Raw genomic sequence first — 27,851 nt, 5'->3', positions numbered from 1 at the left:
AATAGATCCAAGATACTTGACTTTATCCACAACTTGTATCTCCTCTCCTTTAAACCTAAATTTGTTAAATTTGTTTTCACATTTATCATTCCTCTTGTTAAATATAGCCAATTTTGATTTCTGAACCTTTACCTGGCGGCACTTCATCTTTAGATAATAATCTGTTAAATCCAGTAGCTTGCGTAGATCATGTGCTGAATGCGCCACTAGAGCAGTGTTATCCGCAAACAACAAAATTGAGAAGTTTTTGATTCCTAATCTCATTGTTCTATTCTCTCAGCGATAGTGACTGCGCTAACAAAACTAATTAATAGGTCGTTTGAATATGAAGTTTTCCCTCAGTCACTGAAGTCTAGGCGCACAATCGTCATCCACAAAGATGGTAGCAAAAATGATCCCTCAAATTACCGGCATATTTCACTTCTTTCCACAATTCCCAAGATTTTTGAGAAACCATTCCATTCTCGTTTGGCAGATTTCTCAGCAGAGAAGAAATTTTTTCATGACCACCTGTTTGGGTTTCGTCCAAAGCATTCTACTGAACAGGCTTGTATTGGCCTTCTCAATTTTGTGAATATTTCTTTAGACTTGAAAAAAACGCCAGCGGCAATATTTTTTGGACATGAGAAAAGCTTTAGACAGTTTGTCCTATGATATTCTTCTTGCAAAATTTTCGCATTTCAGTGTTCGGGGAAAAGCACTAGAATGGTTGCAATCTTATCTTCATGGCCGGTTTTTTTTTTTTTAATCCAGGATTTGATATTAAGACCGAAGTAGACTTTGGAATTTCATAAGGGTCTATACTTGGTCCTTTGCCTTACATTGTATATGCCATTGACTCATATTGGACTATAAGATATGCTCCAAGGTGCATTTGTCAATATATGTCACCCAGATGAGTTGCAGTATCCTAACTCAATATATAATGAACAAAATGTTGATTTATTTGCGGTTGCTGATGATAGTACGCTGATTTGTGCCGAGTAGGATCAAATTGATTCTTTTATAAAGCTTCAAATACTGGTGGACAGTACTTACGAGTGGTTTGAAGCAAATAATCTCGCTCTATCTTTTCAAGTCTTAATTTTTTTTTGTTTTTCATGAATTAGCTTGTAATTTCCTGGTTTGAATATCTTTCCAGGTTTTAGAGGTATTATTTTAGACAACAAAATAGGTTTGTTAGGTTTCTAGGAGTCCTTGTCGTTGAGAATCTTTCATTTAAGAACCATATTAACCTTCCCTGATTGAAAGTGTCAACATACTTAGGTGTGATACGCAAGCTAAGGTATATTTTTCGTTTGAAAAATCAACATACTTAGTCAACATACAACACACTGATTGAAAGTGTCAACATACTTAGGTGTGACACGCAAGCTAAGGTATATTTTTCGTTGATGTATTTTAAACCTTCTTTATAATTCTCTCGTACAGCCGTACATAAATTACTGTTCCATTGTTTGGATGAGTACTTTCTCTTCCCTATTAAAACCACATTTTCTTCTTCATGAAAATGTCCTTCAGTTAGTTTCAGATACTAATAGTGCGTCAAAAAATTCGCCCCTTTGGTTCTGTCCACAGTATTTTCTATCCTTTGCTATTTTTATTCATAAATATCTTCATAGTAAACTTCCCTCTTGTTTTCTGAATTTGTTACAACCCCAAGTTTGCGTAAACCTTCACGGAATTCGTAACTCTGATGTTTTATTGGTAGTTAGAACTCCAACCGTGAGGTTGGACATTAGCCCTATATACGCATGTGATAGGGCTTAGAACTTCCTGTCGAAGAGTCAATGAAAAGTCAATTGAGCTATTTTTTTTTCTTATTCTTCTTTATTTTATATATATATATATATATATATATATATATATATATATATATATATAAATATATAAATATAATAGTAATATATGTTTGCCAGTTCAATTGAGTGTAAATAATACAAAAAAGGTGTTTAATATAATTATTTGCATTTCTCTGGTTTTTTTTTGTTTTTTTTTCTCCTCTCCGTATTTATTTCCCTTATCTTTTGTTATGAATATTGATATATATGACTGTAATGTTTTTCTCTACGTTCATAGGCCATGGAGCCTTTTGTGGGGATGTTAAAAGAGATGCATGTATCCATTATTTGATACTAACAAAGTTGAAATTGAATTACACAGTGGTTCATTTACACACACACATTTGACATTTTTTGTATTCTTTTTGTATTCCTCACATTTATACCGTTTTTCATCAGTGTGGGTTCTTATATGTTTCGTCCAACTAGATATGTAAGCAAATTTATTTTTGCACGCTTCACATTCATAGAATTTTTCTCCATTGTGAGCTCTTATATGCCGAGCCAAACCACGCTTCGAAGTAAATTTGTGTTTGCAGGTTTCACATTCACATTGGATTTCACTGTTGTGGGTTCTCATATGGTCAATCAAACTCTGCTTGGAAGATAATTTCTTTTTGCATACTTCACATCCATAGGGTTTTCCTCCATTGTGAGTTTTCATATGTTCAGCCAATTTGGACTTCCAACGAAATTTCTTTTTGCATGCCTCACATTCGTGCACTTTTTCACCAGTGAAGGTTCTCATATGCAAATTCAAGCTACATCTGCGTGAAAATTCCTTTTTGCATACTTCAGATATTGCTACATATTTCTTATTGTGTTTTTCATACAATAAGCTACAACCTAAACTTAATATCCCTACATTTGTCTGAGTTTTTTATTTGATGTCTAAGTGATAATTTGAACATTGAGACGGATTGAATTCTTTCTCTAAGTCCTGTAGAATGTCTTCATGGCTTGTAAAAAAATAAATTAATAAATTAATTGAATAGCCAAGAATAACGAGTTTGTTTTCAATGAGGTTTCAGGTGGTAGTAGAATTTCTTGGAATTAAATTCAGCAGTTTCATGTTATATTATTGAGGAAGGTACAATAGTGCTATCTAAAATTTAATTTATTGAAATCATTGTGAGCCTTATTAAAGTAGATAATGTTTTTATTCATGATTCTACCTGGCTAACTAACCTATTAATATAGGCTAGGATTGACAAGCTACCTATTATGCTTTAGGGTTATTGCCGACAAGAAAATAGTTTAATTGCTGCTCTTATTATTGGAAGACTTGGTAAATTATCCAGAGGCTCCAGCCTTGAAAGAACTTTGTGTCATCCCCCTCCTTCCCACTGAATAGGTTAACCTACCCGATGCTATTAAATGTGGTTGGGAGGCCTAGGCCTATTATTTTGTAGAATATCCTCATTGTACATCTTGCAAGCTGTCAGATCTGGTGACAACTGTAGACCTATGGCTCTTCTGAACTGGACACTGTAATAACAAAAGAATAGGCATGGTGACATTTTCATTCTCTGAGTAACATTTTCTAAAAATCCTATATTATTTGCTAGGTATGCTCAAACAATAAGTCTCATATTGTCCCATATAGTTAATATCTTGCTTAATAGCCAAGTCAGAGTCCAAGAGAGACAATATGAGAGCCTGGATTCAAATGGGGAAGGAAAACTTTCCTAGTTTAGGGTAAGACCCCCACTACTCACCCAGTGCCTAATCTGGATCAGATGTTCTGATTAGAAATTATTTTTCCTATGCACAAATAGCAGGCTGTATACCTTGGATATTATGTGTTGGCCTATATGGTTAGATAGCTGTTATTAACTGGTAATTGCCACTAGACTGGTTATGATCTGTTGACTATAACCCTGGAAAGCCTCTGGTCTTTCAAAATTTGTATTTAAACAGTAAAATTCTAGTTAATTGACTTCTTGCTATCTCAGAAAGGATTTAGGTTAGGAAAATGAAACTTTCAGGGATGGGTCTACAGGCTAAAGTATGACCTGGGAAGGTATTTTAAAGTACCCACCTCCACCCCTTCTCCCTCTAGAGGGCCCAGAACTTTGCCTACATGACAGGTCTATACCTATTGAAATTTTGACAAAACAACATTTTACCTTAATTTCCAGTTACTAGTTGCTTTCTCTCTGCCTTTATTTCTGAAAATGCAATTCCTGTTATTCAAGTAGAATTTTAAGCCACATCAATGTTTTTTTTTTAATTTAGGCAATGTATTTGCATATCTTTAAAACCTTATAAAATGGAATTGAGCAAAGTTATGAAGCTGAAAACAACTTTGTTGTACTTCATTCAAGCAAAAGATCTATTTTGCAAGGTTTCACTTTTATAGCACACATATTTTTAAAGGTCATCAAAGGTCAGGGCCCTCTAGAGAGAGAAGGAGTAGAGGTAGGTACTTCAAAATACCTTCCCAGGACATACTTTAGCCTGTAAAGCCATCCCTGAAAGTTTCATTTTCCTAACATAAGCCCTTTCCAAGATAGCAAGAAGTCAATTAACTAGAATTTTACCATTTAAACTAAATTTAGCCCTACACCCTAGTTTATATAAATACAACTCATCTGTTTCACAACACTTGTCTTTAGAATAAGCCCATCCAAGGTTGGCTGTGTCTGTCATTAGGATATACAGTCCAAAAATTGTTAGCAAGATTTTGGCACATGCATGGTGAAATAATCCAATTTCTATTGGAATGATACAGATTTTCAGTGATTTAGCTATTAAAGAGTGGATTAGCTGGCTGACTACTGGGTATCTTACCCTATGTTGTTGATTTAAGTACCCTAGATGAAAGTATGAGCAAAATGAATGACTTTATAGAGATTTTCTGAGTGCAGGGTGCTAGAATAGGTTTGAAAATTAATGTTAAGAAAACTTAAGTTTCTAAGGAGATAAGGTGGTAGATCCTCAATGAGTAAAGATGAAAAGGTAAAGAATAGTAACATAAAGATAGATCAAAGAGAGAGCATCACTTACCTTGGTAGTATTATTAGTAAAAATGTGAGACCAGTGAAGATGTTAAAAATAGAATAGCCAAGGCTCAGGGTGTTTTTTCAGAGTGAAAAAAAGGTTTGGAAGGATAAAAAGATAAGACTTTGAACCAAGATTAGAATATTAGAAGCTACTTTGATGACACTTGTGAAATACTGTTCTGAAGCAAAGGCACTCCAAAAAAAATTAGATAATCAATCTTTACATATTTTCTTGAGAAATTACCTACAGATTATTTTGGGTACCTGGCTGACTGACAGCATTTCAAACAGTAAGCTATATGAAAAGTGTTATGCAATCCTGCTTGCTAGGGCTATAATTAGAGAAAAATTGAGATGGCTAGGGCACATCCTGCAGATGAAGGATGAAAGAGATTGCCCTTTTTGCCAACTGTCTAGGACATAATAGAAAGCAGGTTGTCTGTATTTAGGGGCAAGGGAAGTGGGAACTTCTTGTAAGGGTGTAAAGAGGGAGGCTTTGAATCGATTGGGATAGAGGAGGAGTGTGCATGGCTGTGTTGGCCTCAGGTGGTTTGGTGCTATGGTGAGTTATTACAAGTAGTATTTACATAGTATTCACATAGCTAAGAAACAAACTTACCTCTAGAATCAAAATTTCATCCTGAATACAAATATGACATTTATTGCCATTATAAATTCAATTTTGACCTAACCTATCCTTTCTAACTTAATCCAAATATATTGCCCATATTGTACATTTCTCATGCATTTATTGAATCTTAGTTTTGTCACTGTCAATACAATTTACAGGTAAATCAGTTTTAACCATTTTGATGCTAAGATAGGTATATAAGCTATATCTAAAATAAGAGAAAAAGATATCATCTTTGAGGGTGTGTAAAGGGCTTGAAATTGAATTTACAAAAGAAACAAATGCCATTTATGGATTCAGGATGAAATTTTCATTGCAAAAGTATGTTTGTTTCTTAGCTATCTGAATACTCTGTTAGTGAAGATATCTACATCCCAAATGGTAAATTTAGTAATTTCTATAATAATCCTTCAGTTTGCCACCCAGTGATCTTTCCAAGTTTAATCTTCCCTCTTGTAAATCTAAAACTCCACCCTCCAGTGCTTCATTTACCAATTCATTGCCTGCATACCAATTCAGTGCCCTGGAGCTGAAATCAGTGTAAACTAATTTCCTGTGAAAGATTGTCTGTTTAATGCTTCCCAACATTCCAAATTACTCTTTTGCCTGCTTTTAAGATTCTAAAGGTACTTAAGATAGACTTGCTTGTTAGTTACATATAATTCCTATCTATACTTTCTATTTGTACTTGTCTCATAGTTCCTTGTCCTTTTAAATTCTCATTCATACCAGGGGCATTCTGGCATATCATAATTTTAGTCCCTGATTTTCTGTATTTGTGAATGAACTCTGCTGCAAATTTGTATGGCACTTGACATCAACCAAGTGACACAGAGCAATTGCAGATTCTGTTGGGCAGTCTGTCTGTTGGTTGGTCTGTCTGTCCTGGTAGTTTAGGCACTTCCAGGTAAGCTAGGACAATGAAATTTGGCAGGCGTATCAGGAACCAGACCAGATTAAATTAGAAATTGCTGTTTTCCCAATGGTTGTTTTCTCAACCACCTGGGGGGAGTAGGGGTCAGTTAAATTGGAAAAAATAAGGTATTTTTAACTTATGAACAGGTGATTGGATCCCAGTGAAATTTGATGTTTGGAAGGGTATTGTGTCTCAGAGCTCTTATTTTAAATCCCCACTGGACCTGGTGACATTGGGGGGAGTGGGGGGAGAACCTAAAATCTTAAAAAATGCTTAGAGTGGAGGTATCAGGTTGAAACTTGGTGGAAAATTAAGTACAAGCCCTAGATACATGATTGACATAACCAGAAGGGATCAGCTCTCTTTGGAGGAGTTGGGGGGAGGGTTATTCATGAAAAATGAGGTAATTTAACCTACCAAGGAGTGATTGGATCTTAATGAAATATCATATTTAGAAGGACCTCATAACTCAGATCTCTTATCTTAAATCCTGACAGGATCCAGCATCATTGGGGGGGGGGGGGACTGGAAATCTTGGAAAACGCTTAAAGTGGAGAGGTCAGGATGAAACTTGGTGAGAACAATAAGCACAAGTCCAAGATACATGACTGACATAACCAGACCAGATCCACTCTCTTTGGTTGGGTTGGGGGGGGGGGGAGTAATTTGGAAAAATTAGAAAAATGAGGTATTGCAATTTACAAATGGGTGATCAGATCTTAATTAAATTTGATAGTTAGAAGGATCTTGTGCTTTAGTACTCTCATTTTGAATCCAGACCAGATCCAGTGACATTGGGGGAGTTGGAGGGGGAAGCTGGAATTCTTGGAAAATGTGAAAATTGAGGTATGTTATGAATGGGTGATCAGATCTTAATGAAACTTGATATATAGAAGAATCTTATGTCTCAGATGATCAATTTTCAATTCAAATTGGATCTAGGGACATAAGAGGGTTGGAGGGGGGAAACAGAAATCTTGGAAAACACTGGGAGTAGAGAGATTGGGATGAAACTTGATGGGAAGAATAACCACAAGTTATAGATACATGATTGATATAATTGTAATGGATCTGTTCTCTTTGGGGGAGCTGGGGGTTGTTAATCTAGAAAAATTAAAAAAATTGAGGTGTTTTTAATGTAAGAACAGGGTTATCAGGTCTAAATGAAATATGATATTTAGAAGGATATTGTGTCTCAGAGCTCTTATTTTAAATCCCAACTGGATCTGGTGACATTGCAGGGAGTTGGAGGGAGAAACCTAAAATCTTGGAAAATGGTTATAGTGGAGGGATCAGGATGAAACTTGGTGGTTAGAATAAGTAAATGTTGTAGATACATGATTGATGTATCTGGAATTGACCTGCTCTCTTTGGGGGAGTTAGGGGGGTCAAGTGCTTTGGTGAGTTTGGTTCTTTTGGACGTGCTAGGATGATTAAAATTGGTAGGTGTGTCAGGGACCTGCACAAATTGACTTAATAAAGGCGTTTTCCCCGATTTGACCATCTGGGGGGCTAAAGAGAGAGGAAAAATTAGAAAAAAATGAAGTATTTTTAACTTACAAATGGGTGATCAGATCTTAGTAAATTTTTAATATTTAGAAGGACCTTGTGTCTCAGAGCTCTTATTTTAAATCCTGTCCAGCATTAAGTCTCTGATTTTCCTTTTAAATAAATCTATTGATTCTTAGAATTTTGCTAGAGCTCATACCATATGAGCTCTTGGCTCTTCTGACCTCATCAGAAGTGCCATCTGAGCTCTTGTTTTGTTAGGTGAAGCAGTACAGTCTCCTGTTTCACTTTTATTCTATCCTTTGTAGAATTCTCTGAAACTGCTATTTAGGTTTTACTGATGGCAATATATTATCATGAGACATCCATATCTCCCTGTATCTAAGCAGTAAGGAGTTACAGGTGTCCACATGGTATTTGATTTTCTCATTTTACATTTGCTGTCTGTGAAGTACATTGATCAAGATCTACAGTCTAACAATACTGTTTGTTATTTCTTCCTCTAGAGGAAGTCCTATACATAGCTCCATAGATGTTATGGCAGTTCTTTAATATACCAAAGTAGTTTATATGCTGGGTGGCCTTTTAAACCTTATTAAATGGGTAAGGTGGCTTATAGCTTGAGCTAAATTGCCCAATACCAGTATACCATACAAAACAAATAGTTGAATTGCTGACTTACATAGATACATACCTTTGTCTGTTGTTAAGTTCCAGTTTTTCCTTGCCATTCTTTTGACACTGGATTAGGAATGCTGCAATTTTCCAATCTTTCTTCAGCCAGTTTTCCAGCTTCCCATTTCCTGTTATTTTTTTAATAGTACTTGCTCACTCTTTGAGAATTGGGCTATTAAACCAAGAACTACCCCTTATTTATCATCAGGGTAAAGAGGACAATATCATAGCCAGTGCAAAACTGCTGCCCAAGTAAAGAGCAAAATGGGGCTTATGAATTGTTGAACTTAGAATACTAAGGACATGTCAAAGGGTATGCTGAACTATCTAAAAGGCACTATTTGCATTGCAGTGCTATATCTTAGGAACCACATAAAGTCAAAACTTTCGGGTAATATACTGTGTTCACAGGGCCTTGGTCTGGGTGAGCTGCACTCATGCCAAACTTGAAGCCAAAATTTTGAATCTGCACATCTCTTCTTTGAATCTGGAATACATGATGAACCAATTGCTCTACTCCAATTTATACTTTTCAGTAAGAACTGCTGCTTTCTGTGTGCACTTAAGAGCATGTAGGTTCTCAGAACAGTACACATTTAGTGTACAAGCCTCACCACTAGTATCTGGGTCCAACTGTAACAGGTAATAAGTGAATTCCTCTGAATTGACTCCTTTGCACACACAGCTTGTTGCTGAACCACAGTGTTAAATAAAGCTTCAGATGCCTGGTCCATAAATTTTTACAGTAAGTAATTCAAGGGGGATGCAGAGATTTCAGAAGAACAAATCAACAAGGGGGATGCAGAGATTTTAGAAGAACAAATCAAATGACCAACTAAAAATGTCCTGCAATAGGATACTTTAAAAGAGAAGATCAGCATTAATCTGCAATTTCTAGATGAGCCTATGCTTTTCATCAACTTTTTTGGTTGTTTAAGTAATAAAAGAGAGCTATTGCAGTAACATTAAATGATGTGGTGCTAATTTTGGCTTGATGCTTAGCCAATGGTTTTCATGATCGTCAAATAAATTAGGGACTGGAATGATTTATTCTGGAGTAAAAGTTAGTCTTAGTTTTAGATATCATATTTCCAGTAATTTGATAAAAGAGGGATCCAAGGTCTTGGAATTGTACTTCTGTGGGAGATATAAGACATGGTTAGTTTAATTCCAACAGCATCTCAAGTTTGTTAGCTTGTCAAAATAGATTTCAGCATTAGTTACTAAGGATTTGGGAAATCTAAAATAATTTGGAGAGCATGACAGTTGATCAGTTTTAGTAATCCTTGGAAATTATTTTAATTTGGAGTACTGGGCAAGAATGCAGGGGATAGGAGAGATATTTATGTCAATAAAATCACTCTTTTTATCATGGTGTATAGTAATAAGAGCAATGGCAAGGCAGGATCAAGAGTGAAATTATGTAGGTTGTTCTGAGGTGGGATAAGGAAAAAAAAATTCTAATGCCATTCGTTATTTGATAACTTGTATCCCCAAAAACTCCCAAATCTGAGTCACATGAATAGTGTAACTCCAATTCATAATAAGACACAAAGTTTGTTATTACATTGATAGGATGGGAAGGAGTCAAGTTGGGTAGGTCTCTAAGGGAATAGGGAAGGATTGAAGAGAAGCTAGGATAGTGCTAGAAAAGAGTTGCAAGGTAAGGGATGTCTGGGAAAAGGTGGAATGGGTGGAGTTCATAGAATAAGTGAACTTGCTATGTTTTATCAAATAATTATTCCTTCTGTGTCCTACCAAGTAAAAGAATCATTCTTTAATAAAACAAGACAAGTTTGCCTTTTCCTCTTTAGTCAAATAAAGTTAACATCATTTCTTAGTAAAAAGTAGACAGTGAGGAATGAAGTAGAATGAGGCTTTCTTAATATTATATGTAGCTTATTTTTCCTAAGTGTCTGATGGTACGGTGGTAAGCATACCCACTTGTCATGCAGGTGACTGGGGTTTGATTCCCTGTTGGACATAATTTTTAATTTATTGACTTTAAATATAACATTAGAAGCCTATACTATTGTTAAGTTGCCTATACAAGCTAGTATAGGCAAGAGTTCGTTCTTTATTGCATTTCTTTATAATAACAGCTAACTAGGTCCAATATATGCAATGGTTAGTCCTCCTAATGATCACCTTTTAATATAAATCAACAGAAACCATAAAACTGGTAATTACAAATACTTTTGGTATTTAATAATAATAATATTGCTTCAAGTTATGTAAACATTAAGATAAATAAAACTCAGTAAATCATTTTTAGAAATGTATCTAGTTTCTTTTCGTAAAGTTCAGTTGTTACTAAACATCCTAAATATTTTTGCAGTTTACAAAGTTTTTCAGTTCTTTTTACTGTTAAGTTTTACTATAGCCTTAACTACAGTTAAGTTGCCTATGCAAGTTAGTATAGACAAGAGTTTGTTCTTTATTGTAATAATCCCTTATGTAAAATTCTTTACTAGGTTTCAGGTATATTCGATGATCCAATGAAACAGATAACAAGATCTACTACAATGCTATAGATAATCGAGTTTTTGGTAAAAAAAAAAATAATCCTATTTTAAAAACTATTTTGTTTTCAATTACAAATAGCACTAGATTAGCAATTTCCTTTAAAATGAGCCATTGAACAACTCTACAATGTTCCAGTGCCAAGCTATCTGTGGAAAAGAAAACAAAAAGAGGAAATATGCCATATATGAAGAATATCATGGTTGCAGCCACTTTTCTTGATTTTCAAGTCAATATATTTTTCTTGTTGTTCAAGCCAAGGGACGGTAAGTTTTCTGTATAGGTGTTTTTGGACTAGGCAGTTCTAATAGTGTATACTTTGTTTTTATTTTTATCTGATTCTAGTTCAGGAGCTTTTAACTATTTCATTTTTACTATGGGACGTGACTGTCTCTTACTAGGTTGCTAGCTACTGCTGCAACCCGGAAAACAGGCCTTATGCTTGTGTGTACATGGGCAGAGTCATTATTTTGTGCTGTTCTGCCAGAGTTGCTGACCAAAAGTTGCTTTGTTCTTTCAAAATGAAATCGTTTGCGAAATTTTAATTTCTGGTGAATTAATTGCTAGGCTCTAGAGGAAATATAGGTTCTTTTTGAATACAATAAACTGGGTAAACACTTGTATGGTCAGTTTTATATGCTTTATACACCACTGTGGTTGCAACCAGGGGTCTCAGTTGCCCTCCCCTCTTCCTACATTTTCTTGAATTCTCGCCACTGGTTTCAACTGCATCTAGCACATGGCCTGTTGCGCATTTTCTGGCGTTTTTGTTGGGTCACATTCAAAGAAACTAAGATTTATTAAGAAGTTACCCTTCCATTTCTAACAACTCCTAATTTTGCAGACGCAGTTGTGCTTTTTGGTGAATAAGGCTGAAATAAATTGCAATAATGTTTTTTCATTGAAAATATTTTTCAGGTCTAAGATTGCTGACATGCGTATATAAGATGGAGCTTCAAACTTTGTACAAAGAGCTGAGTCAAGTAAGTTGAACTATTAACGTTGTACATCTTGAGATCCTAAACATAGGTTAGACTCTGAGGAGGGATCAAAATACGATTGCGGGGATGGGGAGGGCTGGTTGATGATTGATAAAATTCTGTATTTTCAGGCAAAAATTTTTGGACTTGTTTGTACAAGAGTATGTCTTCTCAAAGCATTTTCAGGGTGTATGAGCCTGTTTCAGCAAACGTGGGCTTTTCGTCGACACTATAAAGCCCTTTTCCTTTTGACTCACTATGTGATTTGAAATGAGCTGCTGTATTGGCTGATCTTGAATCTGCTTAGATATCTTGCAGTTAATCTTTTGATTCTAAGATTTGAAGTATCAGATGATATACATTGAGTTCTATGCTCTGTGTGCAGGTATGGTCAGCTAGACTTATAGCTGATAGTGAAATTTTTTAGTGTTTGAAGCACTTAAACAGTTTACATTGCAGAGTAATCTGTACAGATGTCAGTATCTTACATTCAAATCATTTCATTCAATCGTCAATCGTTTGATTTTTTATATTACAATGTCTGCAAGGAGGGGTTGAGGGAATCGGACCACTTGAATTAGGAAACTGATAAGAAAACGCCGAAAAATTTAGCCTATTTGAGCCAGACCGAATTCTATGATACATTTTATAAAGGTACTTATTGGGGACGGGAGATAAATTTGGTTTATTCTTTTTTTAATATTATCTCTGATAATCTCCAGTGATATATGTCTCTAATAGGGATTGACTTCCCACTTGACTGGTCGATATTTGGAGCATTTTTTGCAATTTTATCCGTCTGATGGATAGAAGTTGGATTGGTTCTCCAAATTTCCATCCATATTCATTTTTTTCTGGCGGTGATCAATCCCTAAACATAGACCAACAATATAGTTCCTTTTTCATGCCCATGTTCATCGCTCAAAAGCACGGAGGCCTTCAAGCCATGGCTAGAGTTTGAGCGTTGCTGCTCTAGCGGTAACCCTCCGCTACGCATGTACCAACGATATATTTCCTTTTTCATGTCGGACTCCATCAGGCCCGTGTTCACCGATTAAGGCACGGATGCTTAAAGCCGTGGAATGTTTAGCCTATTTCTCTAGCGGTAATCAATCGCTAACTGTATACCAACAACATAGTCTTTTTTTCACGCCCATGTTCATTGCTAAAAAGGCACAGATGCCTGATGCCGTGGCTTGTTTAGACCATTGCTCTAAACAAGCCACGAACCAAGGTTTTGCAAATTCTTTAGATGAACTCATAAATACCAGACAGTTAGACCCTCATCCCATCTAGCCTATGCCCGCTGCTTAAAGTATGGATATATTGACTATATCTGCCAATCTTTTAGGCAAATTTATACCTTAGTGGCTTGGAACATACTGAATGAATTTTTCTATGCCTCTTGAAGCAAGAATATCAATAATACTAAGACAATATAATGTGTCTGTATCCATCTTATACTGAGAAGCTGAGTACAGCAGCTCTAGGTTTGACAAAGAGTGACAATAAACAATAATATTTTGTAAATTAGGAAACAAAGATTGATCTTTCATAATTTGCTCTAATGTCATGATTATGACTAATAATTCTGCAGACATTATAGACACATTATCATAAATTATCTCACCCATTGTAACATTAAGGTATGGGAGAAAAGCTCCACTTGCCGCCTTCTAATTCCCTTTGGATCTGTCTCAGCAAAAATTGGGAAATGATTTTTATATTTAATCGTATTAAATTCAGCAATTTTTTTTCTGGATGAAAGCAATGGGGAAAAGTTCTTTAGTCTACTTTGAGAAATTAGTGTTTATTATGGGGATTGACCAACTCCATGGAAGGGTTGGAGGGAATATAGGTGCAATTGACTTTGCTGGCACTGGTAGTTTCCTCTGGGTGCTGGCAAATTCATTTGTAATGCCTCCATATATGGATGGATTTCTTAATCAGTTATGCAAGGTATTTGATCTATTGTTTTCAATTTGTTTCAGATAGTTTATTGAAAGAGATCGTTGTCTTTCATTTATTGTTGATAATCAACTTTCAGTAAGCAGAAACTTAGTACTTGTTGGTTTCCTAATACCAAATGTGAGACAGATTATATGATTTTATGTTGTTGTTTTTGCATCTGGGTCTTTGCACACGCACCATAAACAGTGAGCCCATAATTAATATGGAGTCTTATATGTAATTTAGAAAAGTTGGAGGAAAGTTTTCTCATTACAACCCCAGGGTGTGGATTGTAGTCTTTTTATTATTCTGGTTTTCTTTAGTACTTTTTTATATTTGTGATGTTAAGGGGAAAACTGAGTTTTTGGTCAGATATAAGAACTAGGTAATTTATTTGATTATCGTCTGGAATGATTATGCCATTTAGTGTTAGTTTGGCATTAACATTTTTTCGCTTATCGTGGAATTGGATGATTTTCGACTTGATAGATGCTGTGAGTAAATCAGATTTTGAGAAAATTTTTTTCAGATAGGAAAAGTGACTTTTGTTACTTTGAATGTGCAATCTCAAAGGTTTTGCCAGTTGCCCATAATACCAGATCATCAGTATATTATAAATTGGTGTTTGGGTGGCTCATGTCCCAGAGAAATAGAGAGAAGAGGAGGCAGCTCAGGACTGCACCCTGTGGAAGAACTTAGTTCTTCTTAGAACTTAGAACTTGGTTATTGTAGTATTGGGTGAGAAGGCTGAACCTACACAAACAATGAAACTTCAATTTTCAATGAAAGATTTTATGAAGGATACTAGTGTTGGGAGTAATCTAAGATTTGAAAGTTTGTCTAAAAGGATCTCGTGGTTCACATTGTCATATACATTTTCAAAGTCTAGGATGCAGCAACTAGGACATTATTTTTATATAGAGATTCATTAATGGCCTTTGTTAACAAGATAAAAGCATTTGTCGAGCAGTGGCGTTTCCTGAAACCAGTTTGAGCATGAGGTATCATTTTAGTCTTCTCAACGAACCAAAGGAGTCGATTGTAAATCATTTTCTTCATTAATTTTCCCAGCACAGGAGTAATCATTATAGGCCTAAAAGATTCAGGGTGAAATTTGGGTTTATTTTTCTTTAAGATTAGTAGGAGGGACGAACATTTCCAAACATTTTGGAATGTAGATGTAGCCCATTCATGATTATAGCAATTTAGGAGCTCCTGCTTATAAGAAGGGGTGAGATTTTTTATCCATGTAGGGTGTATGTTATCATAGCTACTAGTAGCCTTAACTCTAATGTGTTGTATTGCATTATTAAGTTCATGAATTGTGATTGGGTGGGTTATATACACTGAGCCTGGGCGAGGCTGGTATTTTCGATTTGAGGAGATTACGGTGATATTGCTGTTATTATTTGATGTTAGCTTATTGGAGAAAAGAGTTGCAAATAAGTATGCCTTTTCATTATCATATATAATGGGTAATAATAGGTCATACTGAAGTGAGTTGGGAGATGTTTTTTCCCACAGATGTGGCTTACGAGTTCGTGCATGATATGCCTTCGTGTTTTCTGGATAGACTATTTGTAAAGTTATCCCAGTAATTACATTTAGCATCTATTATAGCCTTCATGAGATTAGTCACAGCTTGTAATTTATTTAAATACGCAGCAGGAAAGTTTTTTTTTTTAGATATGTTTTGCTGCCTTTTTCGTTCTCCATTTATCTTGGTACTCATTTGATGACCATGCCTTAGGAATGTGCTTAGGAATGTTTTCCTAGGTGTTGTCTCGGGGATAGCATGATTAGCTGTATTTGTTAGTGTGGATGCCAAAACTTTTGCATGTGTGTCAGCTGTTATAGTTGAAATATGTTATCCCTGGGTGATATTTATAATTTCATCATTAAGCTTATTCTTGAATTTAGGCCAATTTACTTTAGTGTTGATATATCTGGAAGTATATGGCTGAATTGGTGTGCTAGTGCTCGTTTTATGGTGATGGTATTTTATTGGAAGAATTATGGGGCCTTTGCAGTTTTTGCATGTTGGCTGATCAGTTTTTACAATTTAGCAATCCTTTGGGATGATAACTCTTACATTTACTGCAGGCTTGTAAGATTTCACGGCATTTATTTCTTGTATGTCTTAGTTTTAAACATTTTTGGCATTGAATTGGTTTTGGCCTGTAGGGCTTATGTGGTTTCATTTGTCCAAAAAGGAATATCTGACCTGGGATATTGTTTTTTTTTCTAAATGTGAATAGAAAGGACTTGCTTGACTTTTTGCCAAGAGCAGCTGGTTTGCCCAGTTGGGTCATATCTGTAACTGGGATCGGGTTACCAGTTCTGTCAGAGAGCCCTTCCTTTAGTTCCTGATTTGGTGTTCTTGGAGGAATGTTATACAGAATCATTTTGTTTTGGGTCCAGAGAGCAGACTTTATTTTTGATGTTAAGAAGGGTTTATAAATTAAGTAGTATCTCTTCTAATTTAGAATCTTGGAGAGATATTGGCAAAGGTCCATCACAGTTGATGTTTAGTGAAAGCATTGATTTTAACAGTTTCAAAATTGCAACCCTTATTAGAGTTATCTTATTTAGCTATAAGGTTGTTTCAGGAGAATTTTAGGTTTATTCCAAGGTTTGGTTAAGGCGGAGTTGGTGTAAGGGGAGGGGAATAGTTTTTGATTGGGGAACCTGATCTTGACAAGTTTTTAAAATATCTTGCTTCTTCTGCTGCAGATTTGTACACGGTATATTTATTTCTGTGAGTGGGAATGGAAGGGCTATTGGAAGTGGAAGCAAGATTCTGTGCTGGAGAGTAGTACATAGATATGTAGCCTATGCGAGTCGTTTTAATACTTACACTGAAAATAGATAAGAATAGTGAGGAACAAAAATTAAGATTTCTGTTTTCCCCTCCACCCCCCCCCCCTCCAACGTCCCCAGATCCAATCCGAATTGAAAATGGAGCATCTGAGACATAATATATTTCTAAATATCTTGTTTCATTAAGATCCGATCACCCATTCGTGAGATAAACATACCTCAATTTTCACTATTTCAACTCTCTTCAGCCCCCCCCCTAGGTAGTTGAATCGAGGAAGCGACTATTACTAATTTAATATGGTCTGGTCCCTGATACCCCTGCCAACTTTCATCGTCCTAGCTTATCTGGAAGTACCCAAACTAGCAAAACCGGACCGACAGACAGACCGACGGACAGAAATTGCGATTGCTATATGTCACTTAGTAAATACGAAGTGCCATAAAAAACACTAAAAATATTCCTTGTCTCTTATCTTCCAAAAACATTAAGTTACCGCATTAAGTTGTTTTAAATTAATTTGTTTATTTTAAATAGGAACAGTTTAACTGTGATGCATATGTTGAATCTTTAGCACGGAAGGCGAACACAGCAAACCCGAAGTCTCCTCTGGATTCAATTGCTTCCGCATTTAAGGATGTATCCAGGTTTGAGCCTTTTATTAAGATTCTATTTCCCCAAACAGAAAAGGTTAATGCTACTTTTAGGTCATTTATCTGAACTTTTGGGAAGGGGATAGTATTGGAAGTTACTTCCCTTGAGGGAAGGGTGCAAATATGTATTTACTAAAAACAAATTAATGATAAACGCAACTAAATTTGTTTACTGCTTAATTTTGAACTGTTTGAGACGCCTGATTGAAAACAAAATTTGTATGCCAAAAATAACTCATTAATGTTTAATTAATCTTGTCTGTGTTTCAGCATCACAAGAGCTGCTGAGTAATAAGACTAATCCTGATATAATGTAAGTAATGGCCAGTACTGACTTTACCGTGTATAATTTGCATATTTCCGAAATATTATTGATGCTGTATCGTGTTCTAATAATCATTTGCACACTTAAAAATAAAATCATGTCTGGTATGATTTGGACGACATTGTAGGCTAGTTGCCAGTCAAAAACAAACAATGTATATTAGTTTATCCTACATATTACTAAGCTACGAGTGCACGTAACCCAGGATACTTACATTTCCTGTTCCAAGCATTGTAAATATTTAACCCTTGTATCAAACAGTTCGTGGTAACGAACTGTAGTAAGGAGCGACCTGGCTCAATAGTAGACGAAACTCTAAAAATAGGAATTTTGATCCTAAAAGATGCATCAAAAGAATCGAATTTTCATGCTGATTTTAAATATATAAGTTTCATCAAGTTTCATTAAGTTTCAATTTGCCTCATTTTGGAAAATAGGGGAAAACACCTCCTAAAAGTCATAGAATTTTAACGAAAATCACATCATCGCATTCGGCGTATCAGAGAACCCTATAGCAAAAATTTTAAGCTCCTATCTGTAAAAATGTGGAATTTCGTGTTTTTCGCCAGAAGACAAATCACGGGTGTGTGTTTATTTTTTTTTTTTCAGGGGTCATCGTATCGACCAGGTGGTCCTAGAATGCCGCAAGAGGGCTCATTATAACGGAAATGAAAAGTTCTAGTGCTCTTTTTAAGTGACCAAAAAAATTGGAGGGCACCTAGGCGTCCTCCCACGCTCATTTTTTTTCCAAAGTCAACGGATCAAAATTTTGAGATTGCCATTTTGTTCCTAATAGTTGAACACCATAATGACTATGTCTTTGGGAATGACTCCAAGGGAGGGGCTGCAAGTTACAAATTTTGACCAGTGTTTACATACAGTAATAGTTATTGGGAAGTGTACAGACGTTTTCAGGGGAATTTTTTTGGTTTGGGGGGTGGGGTTGAGGGGATGGGGCCATGTGGGAGGATCTTTCTTTGAGTAATATGTCATGGGGGAAGAAAAATTCAATGAAAAGGGCGCAGGATTATCTAGTATTACTATAAAAAACAATGAAAAAATAAACATGAAAACGTTTTTTCAATTGAAAGCAAGGAGTAGCACTGAAACTTAAAACGAACAGAGATTATTACGCATATGAGGGGTTCTAGAAATACTTAAGTATAAAGAGCGAGGTATTTAGGAGGAAATAAATACCTCGCTCTTTATGCTAAAGTATTTTTAGTAATTTCAATTATTTATTCTACGGCTTTTCTGATTCACGGGTCATTCTTAAAGAATTGGGACAAAACTTACGATTTAGTGTGAAGAGCGAGTTATTATCGAGGGTGCAAACCCCCTCGTATACATAATAAAAATACAAGAATATATAAGTTTGTTACGTAAGTTAATTCTTAAGTTACGTATATTTTTTACTAATAAAAACGTTCGTTAAAAATTAAAATTTCTAGTTGCCGTTTTAAGCAACCTAAAAATTGGAGAGCAACTATGCTTCCTTTCCCACCCTTTATTTCTCAAAATTGTCTGATCAAAACTAAGAGAAAGCCATTTAGCCAAAAAAAAGAATTAATACGCAAATTTCATTTTAATAATTTATGTGCGGAGAGCCAGAATCAAACATATATTAATTCAAAAACGTTCAGAAATTAAATTTATCAGAAACGTCAAGGACAGGTAATATTGCTATGTGGATAATTTTCCCTTGTACAGTAACAGATTTGGCTCTGTGGTGCCAACTCACGAAAAGGTAGGAGAAGAGAAAGGTAGGAGACTCTTTTTTAATTTTTTTTTAAATGAAGATAAAAAAACAGCATTTTTCTAATCTAGTGGGTGATTTGTTTTTTGTCGATTATTCGTTGAAAACACCAAAAAGTGTGTTCTTTGAAGTCTAGGGTGTGTGTGTGGGGGGGGGGGTGAGCTAATATGATCTAGGTAACAGTTGCTATGAAAATCAATGCTCGTGAGCTGGAGGGAATTGGCTTGGAAAGTGAATCCTTGCTGCTAGAGGAAACTATTTCTGGCCACAGGATTTTTAGGACCAACCTGAAATTTTTATTCTCTCGGCTTTAAAACAGCCTATGAATTGCACTGTTTTCTTCTTTTTTTTTAAATCAATAATTTCATCAAATGTATATTATTTTTAATAGAATACAAGTTCCTAACCAAGACGCAATTATTAATACCACTTTTTTTCCAATTTGGCTTGAAAAGGGATCATCCTTCATTTTCATAGATAGTTCGCTTTTCAGTCCACATTCATGACAATTTTCACTAGACAAATCAAACAGTTCGCGGTAACGAACTGTAGTAAGGAGCGACCCGGCTCAGTAGTAACCAAAACTTTAAAAACGGAATTTTGATACCAATAGTTACATCAAAAGAATAGCATTTTAACGCTGATTTTAAATATATAAGTTGCATCAACTTTAGTATTACCCATCAAAAGTTACGAGCCTGGGGAAATTTGCCCTATTTTAGAAAATGGGGGGAAACACCCCCTAAAAGTCATAGAATCTTAACGAAAATCACACTTTAAATTCAGCATATCAGAGAACCATAATATACAAGTTCCAACCTCGTATAGTCGAAAAACCTTATCAGCATAGTCGAAAAACCTTATAACTATGTCTCTGGGGACGACTTATTCCCCCACAGTCCTCTTAGCAGGGGCTGCAAGTTACAAACTTTGACCAGTGTTTGCATACAGTATTGGTTATTGAGAAGTGTACTGACGTTTTCAGGGTATTTTTTGGTCGGGAGGAGGAGTCGAGAAGAGGGAGTTATGTGGGGGAAACTTTCCATGGAGGAATTTGTCATGGGGGAAGAAGATTTCCATGAAGGGGGTGCAGCATTTTCTAGCATTAAAAAAACAATGGCCTGGTGGGCAACTGGGCCCCCTCCCCTTCCTTTTTTATCAAAATCATTCGATCAAAACTATGGGAAAGCCATTAGTCAAATAAATAAATATGCAAATTTCGCTTGAATTATTCTTCTGCGATTAACTTTTTAAAACATGGATTAACTAAAAAACGTTCAGAAATTAAATTTAAAAAACAAGTTTTTTTTAACTGAAAGTAAGGAGCGACATTGAAACTTAAAACGAACAGAAATTACCCCGTATATGAAAGGGGCTGTTCCCTCTTCAACGCCCTGCTCTTTACGCTAAAGTTTTTACTGTTTTAAAAAGTAGAGTTGAGAGAAAGAGTCAAACTTTAGCGCAAAGAGCGAGGCGTTGAAGAGGGAACAGTCCCTTTCATATACGGGGTAATTTCTGTTCGTTTTAAGTTTTAATGTCGCTCCTTTCAGTTAAAAAAAAACTTGTTTTTTTTTTAAATTTGATTCTAAAACAGCTTCCTATCGATTGTATAATCTGGAAATACTCTGCTTGTCACAAATGGCCCTAAAATGCATATGATGCATTTTTTCAGCTTAAGTTACTCATCAAAAATATTATAATTTTCTCTTAAATATTAAGAGAAAACTTCGAATATTATTAAGTACCAAAATCAAATACAGCATTCCCGCCTTCATTGTTAAATTGATAAATAGCTTTCATTTCACTTACATCTATAGTAATTATATGGTTGCACTGTCAAGATGGATCGGAAGGATGCATTTTCCATTCCGAAATGTTCAAGTAATATGAGTGCAAATGAGCACTCATATTACTTTGTAATGCAGTGTTTGTTACTTGGTCTCCCCCCTCGCTCGAAAAAAGATGCATATGTTCATTCTAAGGTGAAAACATAAGGAATTAATAACAAAATTGAAAATTTAGAGGTAAACACACAAAGTTAGTTCCATTTACATTTTTTTTTAGCTAACTATCAATCCGTCCCTGGTAAGGGAACATCTCGTGCTAATAGTAACCGAAATTCTAAAAAAAGGACTTCTATAACAATATACACATCAAAAGAATTGAAATTATATGATGGCTCTGAATTTGTAAAATTCATTAAATTTAAAGCTACCCACGAGAAGTTAAGAGCATAAAATTAATCACCCCGTTTTTGAAAAGCTGCAAAATACCCTCAAAAGGATGAGTGATTTTGATGAAATATGTAGCGTCAAATTCAGTCTATTAAAGAACCAATTCTAAGCCCATATCTTCAAAAACGCGACAAACGACCTCTCATACGTGTTTATTCATTAGTGTTTTCCCGTGGGTGATCATCTCAAACAAAGGGTCTTATAATACTGGGAGGATGGTCACTTGAACGGAGATAAAAGCTATAGTGCTCTTTAGAAGTAGCAAAAAAGTTTGTGCCACAGCAAGGTGGCGTTTTCTGCTATTTTTGTGAAAAAAATCCGACGAAACGCCGAGAAAAAGCTGTTGTTATAACATTCTGATACAGTATATCGATTAAAATTATCGAAAATTTCTGGATAGAACTTTCCGGCTTCAGAGGCAGTAATGCCATGTGGTAGAACATTTAATTCTAAAGCTGGATGTAGTTCGTGAAAAACAAGCGGTTAATACAGGGATTTGTTTTAAAGCACTAGTGAACTAAAGTGATTAATTTGAGGATTGGTAAAAATCGTTTATATGCTTACTACTACAAAAGGGAAAATACAGGGAGGACTAGGAGTGCTGCAAGAAATTGCAAGGGGGGGGGGTTGGTGCTACTCGGAGTTTTGTATCTACCAAGATTTAAATGATAATATTTATCATTTTATTTTTAATGTACGGTTTTAACGCTTTCTTGCTATCTGCAGAGGGGACATCCTTCAGTTAAATATTAGAGAATGTCTGTAGGGGGGGGGGGAAGATCACAGTAATATCTTCCTTCGTTCCTAGGAATATTTTTGGGTTAACCCTATAATATAGGTGCTATGAGTTTATTGCTCCCCTCCTATTGTAGAAAAAATGTACCGTGCAACCTAAAAAAATTATATTAATGTGATTACAGAGAGGTAGGGAGTATCATCGCACTGATTCTTTCTTATTTCCCAGGGACATTGACTATCTGACACCCTACCGGAATATATGGGGGACATATCCATAAAAAAGATGTTGGTTTGAGGACTTTTTAATCAATTGTTGGTATTTAAGACCCTTTCCCCTCCCAACAAACATTTGGAAGAGTGCACTTTTTCAAGCGTGATAATCATTCCCAAAGCATTTTACATGAAGGATTAATGTGAATGTTGAAAACAGGCGTTGAAGGAGGGAGTATTTGCCTCCCTAAAATTTAAGAAATCTAAGGTATGAATAAAATGTATGCAACGACAAATCTGTTATTTATGCTGATTCTAAATATGTAAAACGTATTAATTTTAAAGTTACTCGTAAAGGCTATGAACCATTTTTTGACAAAAGGCATGTGACAATTTTCAAGACTTTTCACATAGTAACATGAACTCCCACAAAAATATTGTGCGGTCCTGATGGGAACATGTAATTTAATTAAACATGTATGAGAATTTGAAAGCCACTATAGATAATATATGAATGTCTTACTTTTTCAGACAAGGCCGGTCATGCATGTGACATACCATAGTCCGTAGTGTTACATTATAATTTGGCAATAATTATTAAAGGGAGGTTTATTTGAACTCCAAAGACCTAGCGCTCTTTTTAAGTAACAATAGAAATCATGCCAATGGAAATAATGGTTTACATGGCTTTCCAGTCTCAGAGACCATACTGGCTGGCAGTATACCATTTGTTCCCGAATATAAATTGACTACTGCTATATATGGTTTATCCAATAGAAATAACAGCCACAGAGTATCGCATAACTGCAGATTATCTATTAGGGTGCTGGCCAAAGGTTCTCTTACGGGGAAGGGGATACCTTACACACAAGAAAGATTTTAAAGCCTTGATAATTATGGGTTTAATAACCTCTAACCTTTCTTCATTGGGTATAATATATTATATATATATATATATATATATATATATATATATATATATATATATATATATATATATATATATATATATATATATATATATATATATATATATATATATATATATATATATATATATATATATATATATATATATGGTGTACAATTACACTATATTTCAAATGAGCTCTGTTTTTTGAAGCTTTCTTGTGTAAATGTTAGTTTGATTTAAAGAGTCGGGTTTGAGGGGGCGGTAGCTCTTGTCGTATTTAGATTGACGGCTGGCATGGCATTAACAGCGAATAGGAATTACATAGAAAACAGTTTTTCAAATGAAAGTAAAGATTCACGTAAAAACTTAAAATGAAAAGAAATTAATCCGTGTATAAAGGGGCTGCCACCTCTTCAAACCCACCCTTTAGGCTAAAGTTTGAATTTCTGTCGATTTTGTTATTAACTTACATTTATTATAGTGATCTAAAAATGTTGGGGGCTAATCTTAAAAAGAAGGAGAGGTCAACAAAAGAAGATTGCCTTAAAGTTAAAGCCAATTGACAAGTCTTTACATTCATTGCGTATGGTTTCTTCAGAAGTAATGCGTACGACTTTCTAACTAAATCAACTGATCAGTTTGGAAATGCGGTTGAGCAAATAGACTAGAAATTTACTGAGGAAAATTGATATAATACCTGGCTATAATGCATATAATATGGCCGTTCCATCTGTGTGTATGTCTTTTTCCGTGGGTCTCCTGAATTAACTGGTAAAGTATTAAACCTATTAACATACATTTTCTCGGAAACAATCTTTCTTTTGACCTCTCCCACACATAATAACAAGATTTTCATGATTTTCCTATGACCTCCTTTGTTTCTCATACAATTCGCATATTTCTTTTACATTTTTCTGGATTTTGTTTTGCTTTATAAAGTTATTTCAGAAATTTTGTTATTAAATTGTATTTATTATAGCGATCTAAAAGTGTTGGACATGCATCTAAAAAAGAAGGAAAGGTTGATAGAAGAAGCTTGCCGTAAAGTTGAAGGTGAACACTGGGAAATGGTAGCACTTCTTTTGGAGAAAAATGAGGTAAAAGTTTTGCTTTTAAAAGTAAATGTGAAACCTTTAGATTAAGAATGAAGACAAAAAAAAATTGTTCACCATCGACAGAAAGATGCATAATTTGGTCCCGAGAAAGATTCTATGATTTATTGGTAAATAACGATTTCAAAATGATAATGAATTTTATAATTCACCCTTGTAAGAATAGAAGTAAAGTGTGAAACCTACTTAGACTTACTGATTAAATCTACTGAGCTATTACTAGATATATAAGTGAATTTAGAATAATTAATTATGTTTTCCCAATCACGGTCATCGTGAGAAAAAAGAACAAGCCTGTAATGTGTGCTTCAGGTGAATGTCTCTTATACGTGTACTTAGTGCAATTTTTATGCCATACACTGTGTCCTATTACTCTATTCTGAAAACATTTTGAGCGCAATTTAGCTCATTTTCTAATCAATTATAACTCAGGATCAATCCGCCAATTGCGCAGACGGGTTCATATTTTCATACTTTCTTGAGCTTCTGATAATCGTTGATTGTTTTATGACTGGAAAAATCTATATAATACGAATTCAGCTTGGACTTGGTGTTTAAATAGACAATACCAGTTTGAGTAAATTGGGACAGGGGGCGTTTTACGGTTTAAAAAAAAATGAAACACGTAAGCATCACTATTTTGGGTATGCAGATAAGGTATCAGAACGAAAAGTGCAAAAGTTCAACCAGAAGAATCGTGAAATTCTGTTTTTTTTTTGGTGAATGAACATAGTCACTTCTTGGTGAGTAATTGACTAAACAGTACTGGCCGTGTTTCAGGTAAAATCAAAGCGTGGCATTTTATAGGTGTTAAATAAATAAAAAAGTTTTTCTTCACAAAAGTAAAGAGCGGAAATATGTCTGTAGCAGAGTAAAAAAAAAATTATTGATATTATAATGAATAATCAACTAAAAATTGATTATTTGAATAACCAATAATGAACTTATAAGCTACAAAAAATAAAACTAATATTCAACTCAAATTCAAAACGAACAGAAATTGCTAAATAATTGAACGAGATAGTTGTATTTCTTGTATCCCAAATATCATTTTTTTTAAAGTCGTGAAAGCAGAAATGACTAGATATATGTAGTGAAAAATTTTTCCCCTTGCACTCCAATCAGCGCGATTGTCGTTCGAACTTTACTGAAAGCAATATATATTTAAGCGATTTCAAAGCGAGAGAGAAATAAAAAAATGGACTTTTTGTCAAATAAAAACTCAAAGTCGTATCCCGAGTAAAGTGGTTACCTGGCTGCAGTTCATTCCCCGCCCCTCCCATCACCTGAAGGTTAAATTCTACCCGTGAAAAGCTACAAAAATGCAAATGAACTAATGATGATTCATTTTTGGAGTTTTTTTTTAGAACCCCCCTTGAACAAAACAACCAAAACAGTGCATTCAGAGTGACGAGCGTTATTGTGTTTCAGCCCCCCTTCATCCCCTCGCTCAAAGGTTCAATTTTACTCACAAAACAAAATGGCTACAAAATTGCATATACATGAATTTTGAAAGGATCTGTATTTTTTTTTAACACCCCCCTAAAAAAAATCATAGCCTCTCTCCCAAAAATAATCCTAGATGTAGCCATACAAAAACTATGCTGTTCACAATACATATTGTTTTAGATGAAATACAGTTTAGATTTTGTAAACCGAAAGAGAAGCGAAAGAAAGCACCATTTTTTGTAAAAATTGATTCCTCACGGGACGTCTTTTTCTTTGTTGCGTTGTGGTTAATGTTATAAGAACTTGAAACTAAATTCCTTTTATACTTACTATTAAATTAAAAATATAATATTTCAAAACTGGAATTTCAATAGCAATCAAGAACACATCAAAGAAAATTTTCAAGTTAAAAAAAAAAAAAACAAACAGTTTAATGTCAATATTCTTCTTGCAGTTTTATTCCTTTCAAAGATAGTGCAATGGTGCCTTAATAAGCTTTAGAAAATGAATACTTTATTTTTTTTGAAGAAATCCATTTTATTTATTCTTTGCAGTGAAATTTTGCAGTAACGAATTTATTATACTCTTCTTTTTAGTATTTTGAAGAAATATGTTGGGAATGAAGAAATATTAATGAGACTTATTAATATTATGAATTCTATTATGAAATATTATGAAATATTAATTATGAAATATAATATTATGAAATATTAATATTTAATTATTATTAAATATTAATTATGAAATATTAATGAGACTCATTAATAGTGCATATGAGACATATCAGAGAGTGCATATCAGTCTGATGAAACTAGATTGATATTAGAAAATGTAATCGCAACAAATTCGAAAACTTTCGCTACTCTCCTTATTTTTTAATGCTATAATAATAAAAGACAAATTACTTAAAATATATATTGCTTTCAGTAAAGTGTGAGTAACAAAGGCGCTGATTGGAGTGCAATGGGGAAAATCTTTGTGCTTCATATATCCAGTAATTTCTGTTCGTTTTGAGTTTGATTAGAACATCAATTTTATTTTGGGTAGATTCTAAGTTCTTTGTTGTTTTTTTTAAAGTCTAGTATCCATTTCCTTTAACTTTTTTATCTGTTATACTGTTTTAACTGTTTTAACTCTTATAATAACTGTTAAAAAAAAATATTACATTTGGGCTACAAGACAGACAACTTCCTCGTTCCATTATTTAGTATTTCTGTTCGTTTCGAATTTGAGTTCAATATTAGTTTTATATTTTGTAACTTATAAGTTCATTATTGATTTCATTTTTATTAATGTGTTTCTTTTAACTTTTAGTTGATTATTCATTATAATGTCTTTTTTTTTTACTCTGCAGTCAGACATATTTTTGATCTTTACTTTTGTTAGTAATTTTTTTTTTAATTTAATTTCTGTTGGTTTTTTATTCATTTTTGTGGAAAGGAAAAACAAATAAATAAGAAAACAAAAATTATATGAAATGAATTGAAAATTAAAGTACTTGGATCAGAGCTGATATTTAAATTAGCCATGAATTTTTATTAGTTAAAAGCTTGAAAAATGTTTCTGTAGCTTTTACAATCATAATGAACATACTTATTTCTGAATTTTTTTTA

The 27,851-nt window shown here is 34.4% G+C and overlaps 2 protein-coding genes across 6 annotated transcripts in view; one reads left to right on the top strand and one right to left on the bottom strand.

Moving 5' to 3' along the window:
* Positions 1-2,103: 2,103 nt before the first annotated feature.
* Positions 2,104-2,589, bottom strand: LOC136030773 (zinc finger protein 763-like). Its single transcript, XM_065709816.1, has one exon. It carries the CDS (start codon positions 2,587-2,589, stop codon positions 2,104-2,106), a length of 486 nt encoding a protein of 161 aa, XP_065565888.1.
* A 407-nt stretch (positions 2,590-2,996) lies between these two features.
* The window catches only part of LOC136031059 (exocyst complex component 5-like), a 223,056-nt gene continuing 198,201 nt past the window's right edge, over positions 2,997-27,851 (top strand). For 2 of the 5 annotated variants that reach the window (XM_065710301.1, XM_065710299.1), the window contains exons 1-4: positions 2,997-3,129; positions 12,019-12,083; positions 17,386-17,495; positions 24,657-24,774. In XM_065710301.1, the coding sequence (XP_065566373.1) occupies positions 12,048-12,083; positions 17,386-17,495; positions 24,657-24,774 (264 nt within the window). In that variant the 5' untranslated portion in view covers positions 2,997-3,129; positions 12,019-12,047. Of the gene's footprint in view, positions 3,130-9,196; positions 9,220-11,225; positions 11,367-12,018; positions 12,084-17,385; positions 17,496-24,656; positions 24,775-27,851 lie in introns of those variants that run through there. The other 3 variants (XM_065710300.1, XM_065710298.1, XM_065710297.1) reach the window with 3 other exon arrangements.

Source organism: Artemia franciscana, chromosome 9, assembly GCF_032884065.1.
Source record: "Artemia franciscana chromosome 9, ASM3288406v1, whole genome shotgun sequence".
NCBI lineage: Eukaryota > Metazoa > Arthropoda > Branchiopoda > Anostraca > Artemiidae > Artemia > Artemia franciscana.
This window is presented reverse-complemented; position numbering and strand designations above follow the sequence as displayed.

Excerpts from the sequence above, each read along its gene's own strand:
- LOC136030773 (XM_065709816.1), bottom strand. The coding sequence starts at position 2,589 with ATGAGAACCTTCACTGGTGAAAAAGTGCACGAATGTGAGGCATGCAAA.